Raw genomic sequence first — 25,415 nt, 5'->3', positions numbered from 1 at the left:
ACGGGCATGCCATTGCGTGCTGGGGGGGCACGTGCGCATGCATGGGGGGCATGGAATTATGGATGTGTGGGCATGCACCCGCATCCTCCTCCCTCGCTTTTGGCATGCGAATCAAAAAGTTTGCCATCACTGACTTAGCCTGCCATGGAGTAAAACGTGACCACATGAGGCTTTTGGCCTCTACTTTATTATTATTCATATTTGATAAGCACGGATCCCAACTTTCTTCTAGGAGAGTAACAGCATCCATAGCAGTGGTGGGCTGGTATTGGTTTGGACTGATTCTCCTGAACCGGTGGCAGAAATGTGCCCCTGCTCGCCGAACTGGCAGCAATGGCTGGCTGGCCACATCCCCCAAACCAGTTCTCTGATCGCTGTTCCTTGAAAGCGGCTGGCAAAAAACCCCTCTGTTCATGCGCAAAGGCTTCTGCGCATGTGCAGAGGCTCATTTCCCTGACATAACATAGCAAAACCGGTAGGGAAGGTAAGTAGAACCCACCACTGATCCATGGCACTTTTTCCTTCCTTGATGTGATTTGAGCTGAGAGATTTGCCCAAAATTGCTTAGCTTCCATGACTGAGAATAGATTTGAACCAAGACTTCCCCAGTCTTTGGTCAGTACCTTAATCATTAGACCATGCTTGTCCCCTCTGCGTCCAAATGGAGTGCCTAGTCATGCTTCCTTGGGCTGATTACCTGAATGGTTAGGAGAAGAAAATTGTTTTGCATATTGAAGTACAGATGTAATTATCACATGCTTAGCCTGCTCAGAAACATTAGTTCTGCCCCGTTGGTCTTTCACTCTAAGTAAAGACACAAGAATGAAGAATAGCCATCTTAACAGTCAATAGAAAAAAGTGTTTTTACTCTAGAATCTAGAAATGTCTCATCCTACAATCTGTAAAATCTGGAGGACAGAAGGAAAGGGGGGATAAGATCAAAACATTTAAATATGTTAAAGGGTTAAATAAGGTCCAGGAGGGAAGTGTTTTTAATAGGAAAGTGAATACAAGAACAAGGGGACACAATCTGAAGTTAGTTGGGGGAAAGATCAAAAGCAACGTGAGGAAATATTATTTCACTGAAAGAGTAGTAGATCCTTGGAACAAACTTCCAGCAGACGTGGTTGGTAAATCCACAGTAATTGAATTTAAACATGCCTGTGATAAACATATATCCATCCTAAGATAAAACACAGGAAATAGTATAAGGGCAGATTAGATGGACCATGAGGTCTTTTTCTGCCGTCAGTCTTCTATGTTTCTATGTTTCTATCCAAAATATACTATTTAATTCTATATATATATATGACATATGTGTATATACATATTACACACAGGCACACAAAAATATATATTATCTACTGTATAAACTGTAGACACACACACAGCTCTTCTAAAATTATACACATTCAACCTCATTTACGGTGATAGGAAAAACATACCCAGGAAAGGGGGAAAAGGAAAAATATCAATTTTTTTCTACCAGTTCTGCATACCAGACCAAATTTTTCTACTAGTTCTGTGTACCTGACCGTACCTGTAGGAGACCATCACTGGCATGGATCTACCACAGAAGTGAAATGTATCAAGCATTTCAGGATTTACAGTAACACACCATTTTCTGGCAAATGCCCTAAAAAATCCAAGATACAGTGATACCTCATGATACGAACTTAATTGGTTCCAGGAGGAGGTTCGTAAGGTGAAAAGTTCGTAAGATGAAACAATGTTTCCCATAGGAATCAATGTAAAAGCAAATAATGTGTGCAAATCCTTCAGGAAAATCCCAAACTTTAGAAGGGAGGTGAACAGAGGGCAGGGAGGAGCAGCTAAAGGGGGCGGGTGGAAGAAGCAAGGCTAGGCTAAAGGGTGAGTGGGAAGGAAGAAAGGCAAGGGGGGCGCCCCTCCCTTTTCTTTCTTCAAAAGACACCCTTTCAGTGCCTGTGCAAGCACGCTGTTCTTCTACTTTTTAAAATGCAAACTCTTTCCCCCTCCAAGCCGCCCCTCCCTTTTCTTTCTCCAAAAAAGGGTGGGGAAAGAAACCCCTTCATCCCAGCAGCAGCGGCTTGGGTTCGTAAGGTGAAAATAGTTCAGAAGAAGAGGCAAAAAAATCTTAAACACCGGGTTCGTATCTCAAAAAGTTCGATAGAAGAGGCGTTCGTAAGATGAGGTACCACTGCACTCACAAAAAAGCCTCCCAAAATTTCCAGTGTTCAATTTCCCCAAATCCTATGAAACATTTGCAGTCTCAGTTTTTGTGCAAGAAATCTTGTGAGAATTCTTCTCACATATGCTAGGTCTCATAAAATTTACCAAACTGACAAATGGTAAGCTATTTTTAATATTAATTTTCATTTGGAGGACTGAGGGACAGTCTGGTGATAGTGAAATTATGTTACTGATGGACTATATTGTCCTCATGGCTTCGTTTTAGTCATAGTTTTGATATTATATTTCATATATGCACCCTTTTTCTAATTAGCAAATAAGATAATTTGATTACACGGAATATTAGAGTAATAATATTTCATAGCTGCATGCCATGAAATACAAGCAACTTTCAAGTTTCCTGAAATAAAAAAAGGGATAATGTGCCTTGTTTATAGGCAGAGATCTCATTGGCAGAGGGAACGTTGCCGTCAATGATACAATTTGATTGAATTTGAATGGATGTTCTGGAAGGACTGTGATTTGATCTGTAGCCCTCTTGGATTTGTTGCTAGGTCTATTCCTAGTATGGATGGTCAGCCCTCTTAAATGGCTTACCCATCTGGAGCAATCCGTTCCTCAGCCATAATCGGCCATGTTACAATGGTCGACAGCGATTTCTTTATTTTCCAGTTGCCAAGCAACCCTTAAGAATACTTCACTGCTGCTGCACATCTAGTTTAAGAACGAAATAAACGATTGCAGGTTGACTCTCTATTTTGTAACTCTGTTCAGTCACAAGCCTTGCACTATAGACCATGCTGACCTGCTGACCTTCTAATGTGTTGTGCAATGATTTCTATCATCCAGGACAGGGTGGCGATTTAACTTCAATGTATCTGGAGCATACTAGCCTGGGGAAAGTGGAGGTGTTATTTGAGTTTAAGGACTGTGCTTGTTTCTTGTCAAACTACACCAAATAGCCCTTAATGCTATCCTGGCCATGTTGGTCTAGACCAGGGCTGTCAAACTCCGGACCTGCAGGCCGGATGTGTCACACACAAGCAACACTCACACACAGTTTAGCAAAGGAGGGAAAGTCCCGATATATCACATGCTGGTGCTGTGATGACGTGAGTTTGACACCCCCTAGTCTAGAGTCTCAATGGTCTTAGACAGCCATTGGAACTTTAAGGACCAACCAGAGGAACACACGTGGACTTCTTTTTGCTCCATTTTTTTCCATGTTAATGACTACTTCACTGTCAACCACAACAACACATGAGCACATAACAGATTCAAACTAAATTTAAGCCGTTCCAAACTAGACTGCAGAAAATATGACTTCAGCAATAGAGTAATCAACTCCTGGAATTCACTACCTGACTGTTGTTTCTTCCCCCAACCACCAAATCTTCAACTTTAGATTGTTTACAGTTGACCTCTCCCCTTTTCTAAGAGGTCTATAAGGGGCGTGCATAAGCGCACCATTGTGCCTACCGTCCCTGTACTATGGTCTTTTTATCATTACTTTCTATGTTATATTTAAATAAACTTTCTATGTTATGTTTAAATAAACTACTATCCTGTACTTGATTGATAAATTAAATAAACAAACAAACAAACAAATAAATAAATAAATAACTTCTTACAGTGAGCATGGCTGAAAACACATGGGAATACTGTAATGGTATTTAATGAAATAATGGTATGAATAGCCTTGTTGTCCTCATCTCTAGACATGCATATTTTAGATATGCATAAGTCTTCAATTTAAAAGGTTTAAAAAAACAGGAGTTGCTGCTTCCTACCTTATGCCCTAAAGCTGTTATTTTACTCCTTCAGCACCCATTTTCCTACTTGAAGATCCAGGAGATGTTTGGCAGAATTGCAAACGTATTTATATTCACAATTATAATGTTAGACAGCCTTTCAAACTGCCATGGAACTATAATTTGGATATTGGAAGCCCAGTGAAGCCTGGAGAACTGATTGATGGTGCTACGGGTACATTATTAATTATCATGCACCTCTAGCTTTTGAGTTAAATTTTTGTTTTACTGACAAAGAAATAAAGGGAAACTAGTGTAGATCTGTTCCAAGCTATTTCGTTCTTGTCAGCTAGCCATATCCTGGGATTCAAACCCGGGCTACTTACATATTACGTAGATGTATTAACCTCTAAGCTACGGGCTCTCCTTCCTTTGTGGGCTATACCAGGGGACAGATTAATGAGCAAGTAAGATTTTGGCAATTTTCACCCATATTTTTGCTTCCGCACATGCGCAGAAGCAAAAAAAAATGATGAAAGTCGCCAAAATCTCACTTGCATGAGCATCTTCATGCAAGATTTCATTTGCTGCACATGCGCAGAAGCCAAATCTTGTATGGGAGTGCACATGTGCACATCGGGGGCGCACAGCTGCGCATACATCTCCAAAATTGCTACCGGAACATAGCACCTTACCATTCCGGTAGTAGGCCTTCACTGGACAGAGCCTACTCTGGCTTTTGAGTACTACATCCAACAGCTTTTACCATTGTGAAAATGGTTCCAGTCTTCAGTTCAGTCCTTTCCTTATATTTTAGGGGAGGGACCCTCCTGATACAACTCTCACTATCACTGTAATGTCTTAATGAGCCACCTTTATGTGCACCAAGTATTTTCAGGTGCAGTATCGTGTTACAACAAAGATACTTCAGAGCCCCTTTGGATTTGATAGAGGGTGGCTGTCTTTGAGGATACTGATAATGATACTGAGGATATTGATAAAATCGAATGGGTCCAAAGACAGGCTACAAGAATGGTGGAAGGTCTTAAGCATAAAACTTATCAGGAAAGACTTCATGAACTCAATCTGTATAGTGTGGAGGACAGAAGGCAAAGGGGGGACATGATCGAAACATTTAAATATGTTAAAGAGTTAAATAAAGTTCAGGAGGGAAGTGTTTTTAATAGGAAAGTGAACACAAGAACAAGGGGGCACAATCTGAGATTAGTTGGGGGAAAGATCAGAAGCAACATGAGAAAATATTATTTTAACAAAAGAGTAGTAGATGCTTGGAAGAAAATTCCAGCAGACGTGGTTGGTAAATCCACAGTAACTGAATTTAAACATGCCTGGGATAAACATATATCCATCCTAAGATAAAATACAGGAAATAATATAAGGGCAGACTAGTTGGACCTTGAGGTCTTTTTCTGCCATCAATCTTCTATGTTTCTATACCCGTAGAGCACTGTGAGGGCCCCCAATGGTGGATATATCAAGAGCTGATTGCCACCTGGTTGCAAGGAATCCCAGGGAGTATCTTCCTTGCAGTGAACTGAACCAAATAGTGCCAAGAGTGTCTCATGGTTGTCATGTGTACTCCAACCCATAGAACTGCACTCTTCCCATTACAGAAACTATGAACTGTTACTGGGAGGTACTGCTACTCAGGCAAATAATTGTTTGAATGTTACATAGAATAGTGGACTGCCTCCTTACTGGCCTGCTTTAGGTAATCTTATACAAGTTGCACATTTTAATCCGGCTTTCCTCATGAGCAAGCTCCAGCCTAGGTGCGCTCACCTCCTATCCTTTGGTCCTATTTTATGACCCAATCAAACTAGCGTGCTCTTCTTGTACCACAAAATGACATACACTTTTCTCTCTCAGGATTGCCTGAACTGGAATTGGGAGTCAGTGACCATCAATTTGGGCCGCCAACCATAGGGGAGCAGATCCCATGGGCAGATAATCCCATGGCTTCCATCAACAGAGGACCTATGACTAAACCAGATGAGTAAGTACAGAGATGGGTTTTCCTTGATCATTGTATAGCCCAGTATGAGAAGTTTAAAAAGTCATCTAAAGTTTTTTTTTCCCCCATTTGCAGTATTGAGGTAGAGTTTCTTATCTGGAGAGCAGCACCAATGCATATGTTTGTGCTTGTACGCAGACAGAGAGACAGAGAGACAGACACACACACACACACACACACAAACCTAGTTCACGGTTGGTTGGTTTTTTTCAAGAAACACCCGGAACCATAAAGCTGTATTTATTTTTCACTCCTGTTCAGCAGAAAAGAAATGAAAAAATATGGTTTAAATGTTGTGCTATCACAAGGGAACACTTAAGACTCAGAGGGATGATGAGGCCCTATTTCCCAGAAATATGACATTTGTCTCACTACCTGTTGTGGTTGGCTCTGGCCCAGCTCCTGCCCCAGGAAATGTGGAGGTGAATGCAGGGGAAACTTCAACATGTCATAGGCCTGTTTTATTGCCGACAGAGTCAGGTAGTGCAGTTTCCTCAGACGAAGAAGAAGGTGGGGGTGACTTGGAAGAGGGGGGCTTGGCACACAGCCCAGGAAGTCAATCTCCTTTATCTTCAGTTGATTCGGATGCGGATATCTTGGACCCACGCAGGCGCAGAGTTATGTGTAGAAGAGACCAATTGAGGGCATATTACAGGAGATAAGAGAGGCCACCTGTGTTTGGATGGGGCTCCAGTAATTAGTGCTGCTGATATAAATAACAGCGTGTGGGTTTGGCTGTTGTGGAAGAATATCTGCTTGTTGTGCTTCAGGACTGCCTTGCTGTCTTGGGACTTGGTTTGTTGATTTTTCACGACTTTGAAACCAAAGCAGAGCAAAGTGTGTGTGTGTGTTTCACTTTGTGGAAGAAGAAGGGTTGTGACATTTCTTCACAGCTGCAAGCTAAGTAATTAAGGACTGATTAAGGGAATTGTACAGACTACCAGATTGTTTTGGGATGAGTGTTCTTTGCAATACAAAAAGAGTGCTTAGTTTATTTTGAATTTTGTGATAAAGAACATTATTTTGAATTTTCAAACGTGTGTGTGTCTGAAATTTGTACCCTTGAATTTTCGGACACTACCCCTCAGGTTCAATACAACAAGAGACTCCCTCATCTTTCATTTATTAAGAGAGCAGTAATTTAAAAAGATTGTGTTGTGTAAGACAGCAACTTCTTTTACGACCTTTTTTTTTCATTCTTCATCAGGCATTTCTTTCTGGTCAAAGTCCAGCCAGGGAAAAGGTGGTGCCTTAAACTATAGGGTTCCTTTGTCAAGTCTGAAAAGATGCTGTCTCAGGGTAGTGCTACCTCTTAGATATTTCTGATGTTCATCCAAGGAAGTAAAGAATCTATTAGAGTTTGTTGCAAAATCAAAACCAGAAGCACACACAGATGATTGATTCAACTGGATTCAATAACTTCTTTATAAACATAATAACAGATGAATTTACAAATGCCATTAGCAGATTATTTATTCAAGTAAACACAAGCAGGAGAGTTAGCTTCCTTTCAGGAAAGAGTCCAAAGTGGACAGAGAGCAGAGTGGCCTGAGCCACACCCAGCCTTAAGATTAAGTTTCGGTTCTCTACACAGATTCAGAAGAGGCTTCTCTCATTGGCTGACTTATTTGCTATGCCTATTCAGTGGCTATCCTTATTAACATGGGCTCTCCCACTTCATGAATATTTTAACAGAATCTCAGAATTAAATCTCAAGTTCAGTGCCTTCCGTCCCCTGTCCAATTGTCTCTCCTATATTTTATATATCTTTTCTCCCATCCATATATCCTTCCTCTACTCTTCATTGATGTATTCTATTCTCATATCTCTTCTTCTATCCCTTCCCTGATATTTACTACTACACGTTTTTATTCTCCTTAACTTTCAATTTGTATTGGACAAAATAAATAAATAAATAAATAAATAAATAAATAAAAATCTCAGCATCTTACTTTACTTGAATTCTGCATACCTCCCTAACTGAAGCAAAAATGTATCTGGTCACTTTTTTTTGCTCCATGTCCTCATGAGATTGTCTTTGTCTCATCTTCAGCCTGTAGCTGAGGTAGCTTAAAACTTGTCTTGAGCTATTGCAGTTTTCTTCTTTTCCTGGCATTTTTTTTTACCATGATCTAGCATGTTTTATTGACAATGTGGTTGATACTGCAATCTAGGATTCGTTTCTCCCATTCTACAGGTCACTTTAGGCCTGTAGGCGTGCCCTCTCTTCTCAGTCATTCAGGAACACCCTTCAGTAATTCATTTTGCAACAGAAGAGACTAAACACCTGACCTTGGCAGGGGCATCTGCCTTCGTAATAGCTGAAGACGACTTTCTGAAACAGTTGTCAGGTTTTATTAGGTCTTATATGGACTCCTTACATAAATAGGGTCAATGCTTACCGAATTTTTCGGAGTATAAGATGCACCTTAGTTGGGGGAAGGAAAACAAGGAGAAAAGGACTCTGCCTCCCAGCAATTTGCCAGACAGCAAACAGCACAGGTGATATATGCTGTATACACACCCACATTTTCACCCTCTTTTTAGGGGTAAAAAAGGTGCGCCTTTACTCCAAGTATTTGAAGAAGTGCTAAACCTATTTTTTTAAGCATGGGTTTAACATCTTTTGGGAGGGAAGTGCTCTTTGGGAAGAGAAATGAAGTGACATCACCAGAGTCTACAAAACGTTTGCCAGACCCATCCTTGAATACAGTTCATCTGTCTGGAACCCATACCACATCTTGGACATCAACATCCTTGAAAATGTCCAAAGATACTTCACCAGAAGAGCCCTTCACTCCTCCACTCAAAACAGAATGCCCTATGAAAGCAGACTATCAATCCTAGGTCTAGAAAGCTTAGAACTACGTTGCCTAAAACACGATCTAAGTATTGCCCACAAGATCATATGCTGCAACGTTCTACCTGTCAATGACTACTTCAGCTTCAATCGCAACAACACAAGAGCATGCAACAGATTCAAACTTAATATTAACCGCTCCAAACTTGAGTGTAAAAAATATGACTTCAGCAACCGAGTTGTCGAAGCATGGAACTCATTACCTGACTCAGTAGTGTCAACCCCTAACCCCCAACGTTTTTCCCTTAGACTATCCACGATTGACCTCTCCAGGTTCCTTAGAGGTCAGTAAGGGGCTTGCATAAGTGCACCAGTGTGCCTTCCGTCCCCTGTCCAATTGTCTCTCCTTATCTCATTTATCTTTTCTTCCTTTCAAATATGTCAAACACTTTTATATCTTTTCTTCTATTCTTTTCTTTACTTATATTATTACATATCTATTCTCTTCAATGTGTATTATGTATTGGACAAAATAAATAAATAAATAAATAAAAATAAATAAATGAATTCACTATTCGTTTTCTTAATTTGTCCCACGCTGAAATCCTAAGGCCAGCATCCACACCCATAGTTCCCTCTAAGCTGAGCAGTGAGCAATCACTCACTTAAAAATCATCATCAACTCAGAGTTTTCCAAACCTGCCCAGAAGCCGAGAGGGAAAGAGTGAGAGGGAAGGAGAGAGAGAGAAAGAAAGGAAGAGAGAGAAACAGATAGAAAAAAGAGAGGAAGGAAAAGAGAAAGAAAAAGAATGGGAGTAAGGAAGAGAGAAAGAAAATCAAAATCTAGTTTCAAACTAGCTCAACTATTTAAGTGGCATTTTGATATTGATAGAGTTGCCCTATTATGAGCTCCCTGTTATAGACACACAGTACAGTATTTTATTTTGAAATTCTCTGAGGCAAAACAGGGTGGGTTTTTTATTTATTTGTTTGTTTGTTTGTTTGTTTGTTTATTATTTCTGTGCTGCCCAGTCCTGAAGGGACTTCCGTTCAGACACTATACTTTTCCGCCCACCCCAAAAAAAAATTAGAGGGAACACTGTCCACACCACCCTCATTTTTGAGACAGCATCACGATTGATAGTGAAGTAATTTTTCTCTGATTCTCATGAGCTAAAGAATAGCTCGTAGTTGTAACATAGTTGTAATACTTAATATAATTATAAGACTTTTCAAGATGTAGTTGTTCAATTCTTTAACGCTACGCCATCTAGTGACATAAAATTTCCCGCAGAATCCCTGCTTCCATAAAATAATCATTAATTTGGGACGTGGCACTGGGAAGTGATGCTCTGCGTTTTTGTCTAATTGCTGCTGTCCATGCTCCACCCTCTTCCTCAATATCCCCTCTCTTCCAATAACCTTGAGTGAAATCCTTGTGTAAAATAAAGCCCTGCAGAAACCACTCAACCATTTTTATAAGGCTAATGGGAAATTCTGTGGGAGCAAACGTAACTCTTGGCAGAACATTAGTTTAGGCCGTAATCCTAGGGGAGGACAGAAAATCCCTCTTGCCACAACTCTTTGCCTCCAGCTGTCCTGTCTCATTTCCCTAAATACAAGCAACATGCTATTTTGGAATGGGGTGAGGAGTTGCCGCCTGCCAGGAAGATCCCAAATGCATGAGCTCTGAGTGAAAGATGATTCAGTTACAGGGTTCTTGGCCTCATGCCCTGGTTTTCCATTGGACTAGTTTCCTTATAGCCAAAAGTTGAACTTGAATCATGAAGGCTTTCCTCATCCTATTTGTCATTAATGAAATCTTCCTTCCTTCCTTTCCTTCCTTCTTTCCTTCCTTCCTTCCTTCTTTCCTTCCTTCCTTCTTTCCTTCCTTCCTTCTTTCCTTCTTTCCTTCCTTCTTTCCTTCCTTCCTTCCTTCCTTCTTTCCTTCCTTCCTTCCTTCTTTCCTTCCTTCCTTCTTTCCTTCCTTCTTTCCTTCCTTCCTTCCCTCCCTCCTTCCTTCCTTCCTTCCTTCTTTCCTTCCTTCCTTCTTTCCTTCCTTCCTTCCTTCCTTCTTTCCTTCCTTCCTTCCTTCCTTCCTTCCTTCCCACCTTCCGTGATTGTTCCTTATTGCAAAAGAGATGGTGGGTCAAGGCAGTTTTCTGTCTTCTGCAAAGCTCTCCTGCAAGGTGTCATTCAGAGGATTTTAGGAATCTAACCAAGGAAGTGGAAATCTTTCTCTCTCTCTCTTCTCTCTTAGTGACGGAGAGGGGAGAGGGAGGTTGTATAACTGGGGAGGGTGGGGAAAATGAAGCATCCTGTTCCTCTTGTAACAAACCCAGTGTTTGATTTCTTTACCATTTACTTTCATTAGCCTTCTTCTGCTCTCTTTAATTTCTTACGTTAATTAGATTTTGAGCCCTTTTGGAATACGAATGGAAGATTGAAATGCCTGTTTTGTTTTATTTTGAGCCAACAAGAAAGAGTGGTCTATAAAATAGAAATGAATAGTTAACTTGAATAGCTCAGTAGCCTCAGGGTGAGGGAAACTTCATTATACAGTTGGACGTTCTCCACTGTGTGTGTCTTGGCTTTGTTGTTCCAATAGTCTGCAATTGTTTGCTCTTTGAGCCTGTTCCTGGCAGTGACATATTGAAGTCTTTGTTGTGTGAGTTCTCCTGCAAAGACTGTAGAATAGACTGCTGAACTAAAATCTCTTTCACCTACCCAACACTTCTGGATACAGTAAACACTTAAAAAAAAAAAAATCTAAAACTGCATGTGCAAGATTCACACACAACTAAGATTCCGGGACTGCTGGTTGACATAAATCTAATTTTTCATAAACCTGCAGTTTTATTTTCACGATGAGTCATTTTTTTGTAACTTCTATGTCATTAGGAAAATCCAGAAGGATATGATGCTGTGAAAATGACAATGGAAATTTTGTGTCGTCTTGTATTAAATAAATAAATACTCATTATATAAAAATACAGCTTTCCTGAATCCCAACAAAGTTCCACTTAATGCAGTATTGAGAGGTCAGCCAGAGGCTTACAGGAATCCTACAAGCAAGATTCATTGTTTGCTTCTCCCATATAACCTGTATTTGAAAATTAACAATCTTTCTTAATAGATATTCCAGTAGAATGGGATATTCCAGTGCAGAAAACCATGTCAACATTGAAACATCTTTGTATATGTGTTTTTGGGATAGGTTGGGGGCACTCTTAAGGCATTTGGTGTAGGAATTTTCTAAACTTGACCATTGATGGCAACAGAATGCCTGATTAGGTAATCATCACTTTTCAAGCTTTTTGGAAATCATGTGCTAAATTTATAACATACAGTGCTGATAAACCACAGAGCCAAATGAGTTTTGGAAAAATGCCCATATGAACATGCAGTGCTTCTCATGTCATAAGTCAAATATCCAAAGGGATTTGAGAGCTTTCATTTTTGTTTATATTGACATTCCTACAGCCAGTGCATCACATCTCAGCTGGATGAGCTCTTATGCCCTCCTACCACTCCAGAAGGAAGAAATGATGAGAAAGCCCTTTTGGAACAACTGGTATCCTTTCTTAGTGGCAAAGATGAAAATGAGTTGGCAGAACTGGATCGAGCTCTTGGCATTGACAAACTGGTCCAGGTAATGAGCAATTCAGTCTGCTTCTGTATTTTAAGGCCTGATCTTATGTAACAAATAAGAGGGTTTTCCATAATTGGGAGTTCTTGAAGGGCAGGAATGGAGAATTTATCATTGCACTGATAAATGATAAATGTGAGCACACACTAAAAAACAAAAACATCTGCAAAATATCATGCTGACAAACATTGCCTATCGAAAGCCCTTCAAAATGTTTTTTTAACCTATTGTTATTTATTATTTATTTTAAATACTTATTTTAACTCCTTAAAAACCTGATGTCCACAGTAAAAAAATACAATTTAAATTAAATGCAAATTAAAGGCATTAATTATTTTAAAAATTAATAAAAAATTACATAAAGTTAGTACAGTGTAGAAAACAAAATAAATATTTTCCCAAATATTGTGATACAGTGATACCTTGTCTTACAAACTTAATTCGTTCCATGACCAGGTTCGTAAGTGGAAAAGTTCATAAGACGAAGCAATTTTCCCCATAGGAATCAATGTAAAAGCAAATAATGCATGCAACCCTATCCCAAAAGTCACCCCTTTTGCCTTGCACCGCTGGGAATCCCTGCCTCCGGTCTTCTGTTGCCAGCCAAAGCGCCCGTTCTTGCATTCCTGGGATTTCCCTAAGCCTCCCCTCGCTGGGATTCAAAGCAGCACCAGCAAAAATGAAAGCTCAGAGAAATCCCAGCAATGCAAGAATGGACGCTTTGGCTGGCAATGGAAGTCCGGAGGCGGGGATTCCCAGCGAGGGGAGGCTCAGGGAAATCCCTGCGCTTTGGCTGGCAACGGAAGTCCGGAGGCGGGGCATCCCAGTAGTGGCGGCTCGGGTTCATAAGGTGAAAATAGTTCAAAAGAAGAGGCAAAAAAATCTTAAACACTGGGTTCGTATCACGAAAAGTCCATATGAAGAGGGGTTCGTAAGACAAGGTATCACTGTATTTTCGACTAGTTAAAGTATATTGATATAGATCATACAGGTCTTGAATATATTTATGATGAATCTTAAAAGTTCAGTATGACATTTTTCCCTTGAATTATGTTTTTCCAGGAAGAATAAGGCATGATAGTTTATTTCATTACCTTCCAACTTCCAACTGATTTGGCTTTTTAAAAATCTATCACAATAGAAATTATAACCTCTGTTCGACATGATCCCAAACTCTGTATAATTGGCAATGATTATGAATAAATATGTGTTGGGGAAGTTGAGTTCACAGTCCACAAAATAAATTAATACAAGACTGAATAAAGACATAGGAAAGCCAAAGTCACAGCTTCCTAACTCACCCATTAGTTATTCTACTTGCTTCGTTCTTGTTGGTATTCAGTCGCTAACTAAATCATGTGACCCCCATGGACCTTAGAACAGCAGGCTCCTCTGTCTTTCACTGTCTCCCGGAGTTTGCCCAAACTCATGTTCATTGCGCTGGTGACCCCATTGAACCATCTCACCCTCTCTGCCATCCCCTTCTCCTTTTGCCTTCAATCTTTTCCAACATCAGGGACTTTTCCAATGAATTCTACACTAGATAAAATGTAAGAAATTGTATTTTAAAAAATATGTAATATCAGTGTCCTCTAAACATGGAGCAACCTTTAAGGTACAGTATTTTGGCTCTGCTTAAAGCGATTTGCTCCTGTTTAGTTTTTGATGGAGAAGAAGGGCTTTAAACTACACTGCTCAAAACACTTAAACAACACAATATAACTCCAAGTAAATCAAACTTCTGTGAAATCAAACTGTCCACTCAGAAAGCAACACTGATTGACAATCAATTTCACATGCTGTTGTGTACGTTCAACTTTGTACAGAACAAAGTATTCAATGAGAATATTTCATTCATTCAGATCTAGGAAGCGTTATTTGAGTGTTCCCTTTATTTTTTTGAACAGTGTATTTTATATATCTAAAATTATAGTTTAATTATTAGGGTGATATTTTTTTGAAAAATCCATGCATTATGGGGTTTTTTTTTTCTTTTTGGATTATTTTCTCTTCCCTTTTTAACTATGTAAGCTGCCCAGAGTAATTTTGGAGTTGGGCAGCCTTCTAAATTAAATACTTACTAACATGCATATCAAATTTACCATGTTGTATTCTTGAATTTGCTTTTATACAAAGCTAATGTCCAAGTAAGGGGCATGCATAAGTGCACCAGTGTACCTTCCGTCCCCTGTCCAATTGTCTCTCCTTATCTCATTTATCTTTTCTTCCTTTCAAGTTTGTTCACTTATACTTTTATATCTTTTCTTCTATTTGTTTCTTTTGTTATATTACTACATATCTATTCTCTTCAATGTGTATTATGTATTGGACTAACTAACAAAAGAAAGAAAGAAAGAAAGAAAGAAAGAAAGAAAGAAAGAAAGAAAGAAAGAAAGATAATGTATTTGGAATTCTGCTGAAACTCAAAAATTTAACTTTGTTTCTTAAACAGGGAGGTGGCCTAGAAGCACTGACCGAGAGGTTCCAGCCACAACAAGTAACACCACCACCAACTCTTGTGATGGATCAGAAACCCGGCATGTACCCTCAGCCTTATCCCTCGGCTTCCCCCACTGCCAACCTTTCTGGGCCTTTCCCAGGTATCATGAGGCAGAAGCAGTCCTTTGGACCTATGTCAGTCCAGGTCCCATCACCTCGTGGGGCTTACCCTGCTGTGGGGATGCAGCCACGACAGGCGCTCAATAGGCCTCCCACAGCTCCAAATCAGTTGCGGCTGCAGTTACAACAACGTCTACAGGGGCAACAGCAGGTGAGTCCAGTCTCAGCTAGTGTGGTCACTGCCCATTGTGTACTGTTACACCTGGCCTTTATTTTAGCATGTAAGCAACTAACCCAGTGTTTCCCAACCTTGACAACTTGAAGATATTTGGACTTCAACTCCCAGAATTCTCCAGCCAGCATTTGCTGGCTGGGGAATTCTGGGAATTGAAGTCCAAATATCTTCAAGTTACCAAGGTTGGGAAACAGTGAACTAACCAACTCTTCTAGCATTTATTCCTATATCTGGCATCTTTAGATCCGATATTTCCATTTTTAAAATATAATTTTCATTGAATAAATTTTTAACAATACAAAACGTTACAAATATTGGAAAAGGAATAAAATATGGAAGAATGGTGAATAAGCATGAAAGAAAACAGAAAAGTTTATGATTATAAAGAAGCGGCTTCCGATCTTTTTGACAGCAGTTTTAAATGCCTCCATATTTTACACACACACACCCGTAATGTGACAATTTTTTTCTTTCTTTCCATAAATTGCCCTTTCTAGAGAGTTGGTATCGGTGGAATACCTACCAAAATGGTTATATCTTACTTTCTTCTGTTTGCAGTCTTTCTTCTCACCACTTTAGATGCTCTGAAAATCAGAAAATAAACTTTATGGCTATTAGAAATTGCTGCCCCACAACTCTCAGATATCTAAGTTAATATGGGCAATAGAATGAGATGCTGGATGCTTTGGATCAATAATAGCCAAAAAGTTGTAGGTCCCCCAGTCTTGACCTATGCAGTCAGTTGACCTTGGTTTACGTTACAAGTTTTGTTAACTAAAGAAATGGGTGAGGTATGCAGCGCAGTTTGCAGAGGGACCAAATCTTCTTTGTTTCTTTCTCTCTAGATGATACATCAAAATCGTCAAGCTATTCTAAACCAGTTTGCAGGGAATCCTCCAGGTAGTATCGGCATAAGGGCAGGCATGCAGCAGCAGATGACACCTCAGGTAAATGCTGGGGACCTTTTATCCAGGTTGTGTCTCTCAGAACTTGGTACTGAAAGTCATATATATTTATATATAACCACAATGTGTATTTTCTATGAATTTAACCTAATACTGCCATCCATCCACACACACAAATCTTTACGTTATTGTATCGAAGAAAATGATGCTGTTCTATTCTATCTATGCACTCTGCAAGGAAACAATTCATTTTGCCTCTTGTGAATCGCCAGTGGTTCAGCTACATTGAATGATCTAGAATTTTAACATTGGCGTTGGGGGGAAACTTCTCCGGGTCCCATCGACTAAACAATGTCGTTTGGCGGGCCCCAGGGGAAGAGCCTTCTCTGTGGCGGCCCCGTCCCTCTGGAACCAACTCCCACCGGACATTAGAACTGCCCCCCACCCTTCTTGTCTTTCGTAAACTACTCAAGACTCACTTATACCGCCAGGCATGGGGGAGTTGAGACATCTTTCCCCCAGGCTTTTTTATACTTTGTTTTATGTTTGGTATGAATGTGCTGTTTGGTTTTTTAAATAATGATAGGGTTTTATATGTTTTTAATATTAGATTTGTTCCACTGCTATATTGTTTTTATTACTATTGTGAGCTGCCCCAAGTCTTCGGAGAGGGGCGGCATACAAATCTAATTAATAATAATAATAATAATAATAATAATAATAATAATAATAATAAAACCCTTCTACTTTCTACATCATTATTATATACTAATTTAAGTCAGTGATCTCCAACCTTTTTGATGCCAGGGACTGGTTTCTTGGAAGACAAATTTTTCCATGAACTTTTGGGGTGAGGAGCATGCATGCACAGATTTGTTCACTCGTGCATGCAGTTGTGCTTGCCCGCTGCTCACTTCCAACTGTGTGACCCAGTTCCTAACAGGCCAGTCTGCAGTCAGGAGCCGGGGTTGGAGACCCTTGATTTAAATTACTTATTTTGCTAATTAAGCGCCCCAATGCCTCATTAGGAAGTTTTCTAGATTCTTGATTATTTGAGTTATAATAATAACAACAGAGTTGGAAGGTACCTTGGAGGTCTTCTAGTCCAACCCCCTGCTTTAGCAGGAAACCCTACACTATTTCAGACAAATAATTATCCAACATCTTCTTAAAAACTTCCAGTGTTGGAGTATTCACAATATCTGGAGGCAAGCTGTTCCACAGATTAATTGTTCTGACTGTCAGGAAACTTTTCCTTAGTGCTAAGTTACTTCTCTTCTTGTTTAGTTTCCACCCATTGCTTCTTGTTCTACCCTCAGGTGCTTTGGAGAATAGCCTGACTCCCTCTTCTTTGTGGCAACCCCTGAGATATTGGAACACTGCTGTCATGTCTCCCCTGGTCCTTCTTTTCATTAGTTATTTTCTTCCACCTGTGATATTCTTTTTGAAATATAGTGACCAGAATAATACATGTTAGTCCAAATGTAGTTGTGTTGTTTATTTGAACTCACACACACATACACAGTGTGTGTGTGGCACCATCATTCTAATTTCAGAGGAACATCTGTATGGCTGCTCCTGAAAAGCACAATCGCAGCCCAGTGTCCTGATTAGCCATGTTTAGGACAAAACTCTGCAACCAGATAGTCCCCTACCAGCCCCTTGTTTTGGGTTATAGTGATCCCGCTATATAGAGCGCTGGTGAGACCACATTTGGAATACTGTGTTCAGTTCTGGAGACCTCACCTACAAAAAGATATTGACAAAATTGAATGGGTCCAAAGACGGGCTACAAGAATGGTGGAAGGTCTTAAGCATAAAACGTATCAGGAAAGACTTAATGAACTCAATCTATATAGTCTGGAGGACAGAAGGAAAAGGGGGGACATGATCGAAACATTTAAATATGTCAAAGGGTTAAATAAGGTTTAGGAGGGAAGTATTTTTATTTTTTTTAAAAAAATTTTTTATTAATTTTCAAAAACAAACATAACAAACATGACATACAACATTTAGTGGAGCTACAATCGCTCTGCTCAAAGTGGAAGTCATCATTGTAATAAAAAAGGGGAAAAAAGAAAGAATCATTTTATTATTTAACAGGTGGGAAGTGTTTTTAATAGGAAAGTGAACACAAGAACAAGGGGACACAATCTGAAGTTAGTTGGGGGAAAGATCAAAAGCAACATGAGAAAATATTATTTTACTGAAAGAGTAGTAGATCCTTGGAACAAACTTCCAGCAGACGTGGTTGGTAAATCCACAGTAACTGAATCTAAACATGCCTGGGATAAACATGTATCCATCCTAAGATAAAATACAAAAAATAGTATAAGGGCAGACTAGTTGGATCATGAGGGTTTTTTTCTGCCGTCAGTCTTCTATGTTTCTATGTTTCTATCCCATTCAGTCAGTATAGCTGTTGTAGACATAGATGGAGAACACCAGGGTAGGTCAGAAACTTGGAGAGATTTTCAAAACAGGCTGTTTGGAGGAGAGACCAGCTTGAGAGCAATAAAGTATTGGATTATAAAAGAATGAAGGAGCATAATTACAGAGACCAACAGCAGGTATTATTCTGGACAAGCAGAAGTGGAAACAGCTGATGCTTCTCCAATCCCTCTTTTTTTCAATCTAACAACTCCACTAAAAATCAGAAAGCTGGAATATTTGCTTGCCATTCTTCAGATTATATCTGGAAAAAGAGAGATCTCTCCTGGAGTTAGGAATGTCAAATGACAAACCAACAGATTGTTCATAGTCTTTCATCTTTACTAGTGGAGCTAAATTCTTTCTCCTTCAGTAATGAGAGAAGTTGATTCGTGACTTAGGTCTCCCATTCTTGCTGTTTCTAGATATTATTGATTATTATTATTATAGATATTAAATAAATAAATACAAATTTAATATTCCACTCTCCATAAAAATTTGATGAGATCTATATGTTAAATCTCCATGGATACCTTGTTAAATGATAAAATCCCATGCTTAGAATGAACCTAATGGTATAATCAAGTAACTTTTCATAAGTGTCTATGGAGCAGAGCATAATAGCAATTGCAGTTCCCTTATTCCGTGTCCTGCACACAAGTACATTATCTCCACAGGCTGAGCCTCTATTTAAACCATGGTGTTTAAGGATCATTGCTATTCTGTTATGGCAAAATCCAGGTAATAAAGTTGTTTTAAGCAGGGCACAAATGAATAAGTGATAGTAAATAACAAAAATAGCATGGAGGAATATGTAATATTTCTCTTGTTTGACTCACTTGGCTGAGCTGTTCTGATTATTCTATGCAAGCATACGTTCCTAAAGCAAGTACATATTCATATTAATTTTTTTATTTTTTGCTTGTACATACAATGTAATGTGTACTATATCATTACAGTTGGTTCTCATTTCTCTGCATTTTTGCATAAAGAGATGTGAGCAATGGTGGAAAAGAAGATTTTGAGGAGCATGAATAGTGAGAATCTTGTGAAAGTTCCTTAGCAAAAACACTTGATAATGTGCAACCTTTTGAGGAGGTTGTCTGGCTTTTCATCTTGAATGCCACCCTCAGTGTTGTGTTTCCTTCTTCTTCCTCTTCCTCAGCCTCCTCTGAATGCACAGATGTTGGCTCAGCGTCACCGTGAACTTTACAGCCAGCAGCATCGACAGAGGCAACTCATGCAGCAGAGAGCCATGCTGATGAGACAGCAGCAAAGCTTTGGGAACAATCTTCCTCCTTCAGCCGGCGTTCCGGTGCAGCTGACGGCTGGGCGCCTACCCCAGGGTCCCCCACAGCAATTCCCTTTCCCCCCCAACTATGGTACGAATCCTGGAAACCCTCCTACCTCCACCAGCCCTTTCTCGCAGCTGGCACCAAACCCCGAAGTGGCATTGGCCAATCGTAGCAATCTGGTGAACAGGGGGATGATGGCAAGCGTCGGAGGACAGTTTGCTTCCAATATGAACCCACAGATGCAACAGAACATATTCCAGTATTCCGGATCAGGTGAGTCTCAGTCTGTGCCTTTTTAAGGGAATTTTGCTCTACTGGGAATTGATGAATGGGGGAGAAAGTAATACTTCAGTCACTGGGTATAACTTCAGAACGTGAGGACTCTGACATTTTGTTTATTATTATGTCAGTACAACACAGCAAACGAGATCACTATGCTGGATTTCGTGTTTCATCACCAGGCGGGCGCTTCCCAAGCACCTAGGACTGCGTGATGTAGCGGCAAATTTGCAGATCCCAGTAAAGCGGCCTTTTGCAATTGACAGATGGAGATTTTGTCAATTCTGATGGTTTTCAAATGTCCGCTGAGATCCTTTGGCACTGCGCCCAGCGTGCCAAGTACCACTGGGACCACTTTCACTGGCTTATGCCAGAGTCGTTGCAGCTCGATTTTTAGATCTTCGTATTTCACTAATTTCTCTAGCTGCTTCTCCTCAATTCTGCTGTCCCCTGGGACTGCGATGTCGATGATCCATACTTTCTTTTTCTCCACAATCAGGATGTCTGGTGTGTTATGCTTCAGAATTCGGTCAGTCGGAAGTCCCACAGCAGTTTTGCTTGCTCATTTTTGACCTATTATTGTTATTGTTGTTGTTGTTGTTGTTATTATTATTATTATTATTATTATTATTATTATTATTATTATTTGGATTTCTAGGCCGCCCATCTCCATAGACTCAGGGCGGCGTACAAAACGAGAATAAATAGAAAATGAAACATGTAAGAAACCCAAACATTAAAAGCTCATCTAAATCTAATCTGAAAACCCCAACTATTAAAAAACAATTATCTATGCATGTCTATGCAATGGACCAGACTAGTTTCTGTACCTCTGTTCCTAGTGTTGCAAATCTAGTCCTTGCAACAACCTGGGTTAGACCAATCCATATTTTCTAACTTAAGCCAACTGTTTCATTCATAATGAACCCTATATCTCAGTGAGGGCAAACCTTTTTTTCCTCAGGTATTGGCATTGCCCAAGTGCCGACACCCATAATTCTGTGCCTGGGGAGGACAAAAACAGCTTCCTCTGGCCTCTGGAGGCCTGAAACGGCCTCTTTCCCAACTTCTGATGGGCCCAATAGGCTCATGTTTCACCCTCCCCAGGCTCAAAAGACTTCCCTGGAGCCGTGGGAGGATAACCCCCCCCCCATGCCCCGGAGGCTCTCTGGAAGCCAAAAACGCCCTCCCAGAGCCTATATGCGAGCCAAAAACGCCCTCCCAGAGCCTCTATGTGAGCCAAAAATCAGCTGGCCATCGTACACATGCACATTGGAACTGAGCTAGGCAACGGCTCGCATGCCAGCAGATATGGCTCCGCGTGCCACCTGTGGCACCCGTGCCATAGGTTCGCCACCCCGGCTATATCTTCATCTCTCTAAATGCCAGTTCCATTTCACAAGATCTGATCACTTTTATTCAGATCTATTACATCCATTCCCTTTCTCTTAGTTTCACAGACACCGCTTGTTTTTCTCTTCCATTTCATTTGCTAATTCATACCCTTCAGAGGTTTCTGACTACAGATAAAAGAATCTATCCAGAAAGTTAAAAATGACTTAAAAGTGAGACACTTATAGTTATATCTAGCAATAGCACTTAGACTTATATACTGCTTCACAGCCCTCTCAAAGCTGTATTGCTCTCAACAAGCTGAGCCCTCATTTTACTGACCTTGGAAGGATAAAAGGCTGAGTCAACTTTGAGCCATTCAGTATCAAACTCCTGACTGTGGGCAGAGTTAATCCGCAATACTGCATTCTAACTACTGCAACACCACGGAACCTGTAGATTCCAAAATTCTTGTGTGTGGTTCCCTTTCCCACTCCAAAAACTGCAACATATTACAAAAAATTGCAGCATATTAAATGGATCATGAGGGAGAAATATAAAATCTTATGAATTGCATTTAATTTGGCTTACATGAAAGTAAATTTAATTAACTGCATTTAATTAAAACTGACAGAAAAGCCAAAATAGAGCTCTTGGAAAAGTTGCATACTTGTGATTTAAATGAATCTCTTCACCATCTCCACCCCATTCCAGAATGCTTGCATCTCTCTCAACCTCTTGTTAATGGGTTGTGTATCAAGCTCCAATTTTAATCCGGTACTGATTTAAATAAATCAAGTTTACAACGTAAAATATTGTGGTTGCCATCACCCTGTGAATTTATCCAATTACCTTTTGTTGTTGTTTTCATTTCAGGAATGGGTCAGCAAGGTGAAGCCGCTTTTGCCCCATCACTCAGTCCTAGTAGTCCTTTGATGTCCCCTCAGATCCCTCCATCTCAGAGCCCCATGCTGCAATCTGCCCCACCCACACCTGGGTATCAGTCACCTGACATGAAGACCTGGCAGCAAGGAACTATGGGGAACAACAAGTAAGCCTGATTCTCAAATTTACTTTTATTTATTTATTTATTTATTCGATTTTTATGCCGCCCTTCTCCTTAGACTCAGGGCAGCTCACAACATGTTAGCAATAGCACTGTTTAACAGAGCCAGCTTATTGCCCCCACAATCTGGGTCCTCATTTTACCCACCTCGCAAGGATGGAAGGCTGAGTCAACCTTGAGCTGGTGATGAGATTTGAACCGCTGACCTACAGATCTACAGTCAGCTTCAGTGGCCTGCAGTACAGCACTCTACCTGCTGCGCCACCCCGGCTCATATGGATGATCTGTAGTTTAACCTTTGAATATCAGCTCTTAGCAAAGATTTTTTGGTATTTTTAGACCAGACACCCCTGCCTGGTCAATAGCTACACAATTTAGTGTTTGTAATAAGTGCATAAGTGCACCTTTGTGCCTACCATTCCTGCCCTAATGTCTTTTTTATCTTTTCTATCTCTACTTTGTACTTATATTATATTAAACATACTACAATACTACATTTGTATGACAAATAAAATAAATAAATAAAATAAATAAGTGAAGATGATGAAATTAATGAACTACCTTCATGCTCCATTCTTCAGAGCACACGGTTGACATTCCTTGAAACCCATAATCAATTTTAGTTCACTACATTTCATTATTGGTTTCCTGGTATTCCTTCCACAGAGTGGGCCTTCCCCGGGTTCCGTCAACAAAACAAAGTCGTTTGGCGGGGCCCAGGGGAAAAGCCTTCTCTGTGGTGGCCCCGGCCCTCTGGAACCAACTCCCCCCAGAGATTAGAATTGCCCCCACCCTCCTTGCCTTTTATAAACTTCTTAAAACCCACCTCTGTCGTCAAGCGTGGGGGAACTGAGACATCTCCCCCTGCCTATGTAGTCCTAGTGCATGATATGACTGTATGTATGTTTTTTTTATATTGGGGTTCCTTGCTTTTAGATTTTTAAATGTATAATTGCTATCTTAGATTTTAATTATTAGATTTGTCAGTATATATATATATATATATATTTGTCACTGTTGTGAGCCACCCCGAGTCTGCGGAGAGGGGCGGCATACAAATCTAATAAATAATAATAAATAAATAATAATAATTTTTTTTAAAAAAAATTTTAGGCTGGACAGGTCAGATTACTATTATTGACATTTCTAAAGGGTATCCCATAATTCATAAATGATTTTCCTGTCTTCTTTTCCCCCCCTTTCTTCTTTTAAAAAAATATTATTACTCAAGGTAAGAAAACACTTTAAATCATCATTTCAGATAGATCATAGCAAGTCCATTTTGGCTGGACCAGCTAGTTTTGCTTTTCTGAATTCATACGAAAAGAATGGGAATAATATGTCTTGCAATTCTATCTGCTGTACAACTTAACATGCTTCTGAAATTGAACTGGTTTTGAATGAAGCCCATCCCAGTATGTAATTCCTGTGCCTCGTTCTTTCAAATGCAGTGTATATGGCCAGGCTGGGCAGACTCAGCCCCCCTCAGCTCAGCAGGGAATGTACAACAACATGAGCATCACAGTCTCCATGGCCGGAGGAAATGCCAGTGCCCAGAATATGAACCCAATGGCTGGGCAAATGCCAATGAACTCATTGCAGATGCCTGGCATGAATCAGCTATGCTCTGAGCAGGTCAGTGTATCCAGATGTGTCTCCCTTCCTCTCCTGTGGATTTCGCCAAAGTCTCAAAATATTAACCCTTAGTAAGACTTGGAATACTGTATCCAGTTCTCATCACCATGTTATAAAAAGATGTAGAAACTCTGGAAAGAGCGAGGAAAAGAGCAACAAAATGATTATGGGGCTTGAGGCCAAAACATATGAAGAACGGTTGCAGGAATTGGGTGAAAAGAATCTAGTGGAAAGAAGGACTGGGAATGATATGATAGCAGTGTTCCAGTATTTAAGGGGCTGTCACAAAAAACGGGATCATCCTATTTTTCAAAGCACCAGAAGGCAAAATAAGAAGCAATGGATGGAAACTAATCAAGGAGAGAAGCAACCTTGAATTAAGGAGAAATTCCCTGATAGTGAGAACAATAAACCAATAGAACTTGTGGAAATCTTCAGATTTGAAGATTTAAGGTGCTCTTGGTCTTTGTCAAGCTTGTAAAGCAAATGTAGAACATGCCCAGCAGATTTACTCAGTGGGTGCTTCACTTCTACACTCAGAACAAGCCTATAAGCAGCAAGGGGGATGAATGCTTAATGCTTAACCCCCATTGAGGTGTTTAACTGCCCAGAATCACTTCAAGAGTGACATGGATGGCATATAAATTTAATTTTAAAAAATAAATAAATGAGCCAAAATGCTTTTGAAGACAAAGAACTTCTGCCTTGGTTAGGAGTTGAATTAGAAGATATTTAAGGTCCTCTCCAGCCCTCTGTTTCCTCTCCATTATTTTGCTGTATTTTGTCACTTTTTGTAAGCTGCTTAGATTTGGCTAGTTTAATCGGGCATAAAATCACCATGATAAATACATGAATAAGTTCAGAGCTAAGATGCTGATTGTATTTAAAACAGGAACCATTCAGAACAAGCCCGATCAAGGAATTTACTGAAAGAGTAGTAGATCCTTGGAACAAACTTCCAGCAGACGTGGTAGATAAATCCACAGTAACTGAATTTAAACATGCCTGGGATAAACATATATCCATCCTAAGATAAAATACAGAAAATAGTATAAGGGCAGACTAGATGGACCATGAGGTCTTTTTCTGCCGTCAGACTTCTATGTTTCTATGTTTCTATGAATATTGTTTTTGCTATGATAACAAGCACTGCCCTAACTTGCCTTTTCTGTCCAGATACCATATGCAAAGCTTTTCCTCAAGTCAAGGAAGACAAATGTTTGTCGTGAATTGGTTATCTGACATGATGCCTGCAGATCCCTTTGATTTTGA

The 25,415-nt window shown here is 40.0% G+C and overlaps 1 protein-coding gene across 4 annotated transcripts in view; it reads left to right on the top strand.

The window, feature by feature from the left end:
* Positions 1–25,415, top strand: part of NCOA1 (nuclear receptor coactivator 1) — a 426,703-nt gene that overhangs the window by 391,195 nt on the left and 10,093 nt on the right. For 3 of the 4 annotated variants that reach the window (XM_070734872.1, XM_070734874.1, XM_070734875.1), the window contains exons 15-22: positions 3,997–4,158; positions 5,814–5,940; positions 12,242–12,410; positions 14,860–15,177; positions 16,047–16,148; positions 19,702–20,104; positions 22,319–22,493; positions 23,960–24,143. In XM_070734872.1, coding sequence (XP_070590973.1) covers positions 3,997–4,158; positions 5,814–5,940; positions 12,242–12,410; positions 14,860–15,177; positions 16,047–16,148; positions 19,702–20,104; positions 22,319–22,493; positions 23,960–24,143 — 1,640 coding nt within the window. The remainder of the gene's footprint in view (positions 1–3,996; positions 4,159–5,813; positions 5,941–12,241; positions 12,411–14,859; positions 15,178–16,046; positions 16,149–19,701; positions 20,105–22,318; positions 22,494–23,959; positions 24,144–25,415) is intronic. The other variant, XM_070734876.1, reaches the window with a different exon arrangement.

Source organism: Erythrolamprus reginae, chromosome 1 (assembly GCF_031021105.1).
Source record: "Erythrolamprus reginae isolate rEryReg1 chromosome 1, rEryReg1.hap1, whole genome shotgun sequence".
Classification (NCBI taxonomy): domain Eukaryota; kingdom Metazoa; phylum Chordata; class Lepidosauria; order Squamata; family Dipsadidae; genus Erythrolamprus; species Erythrolamprus reginae.
This window is presented reverse-complemented; position numbering and strand designations above follow the sequence as displayed.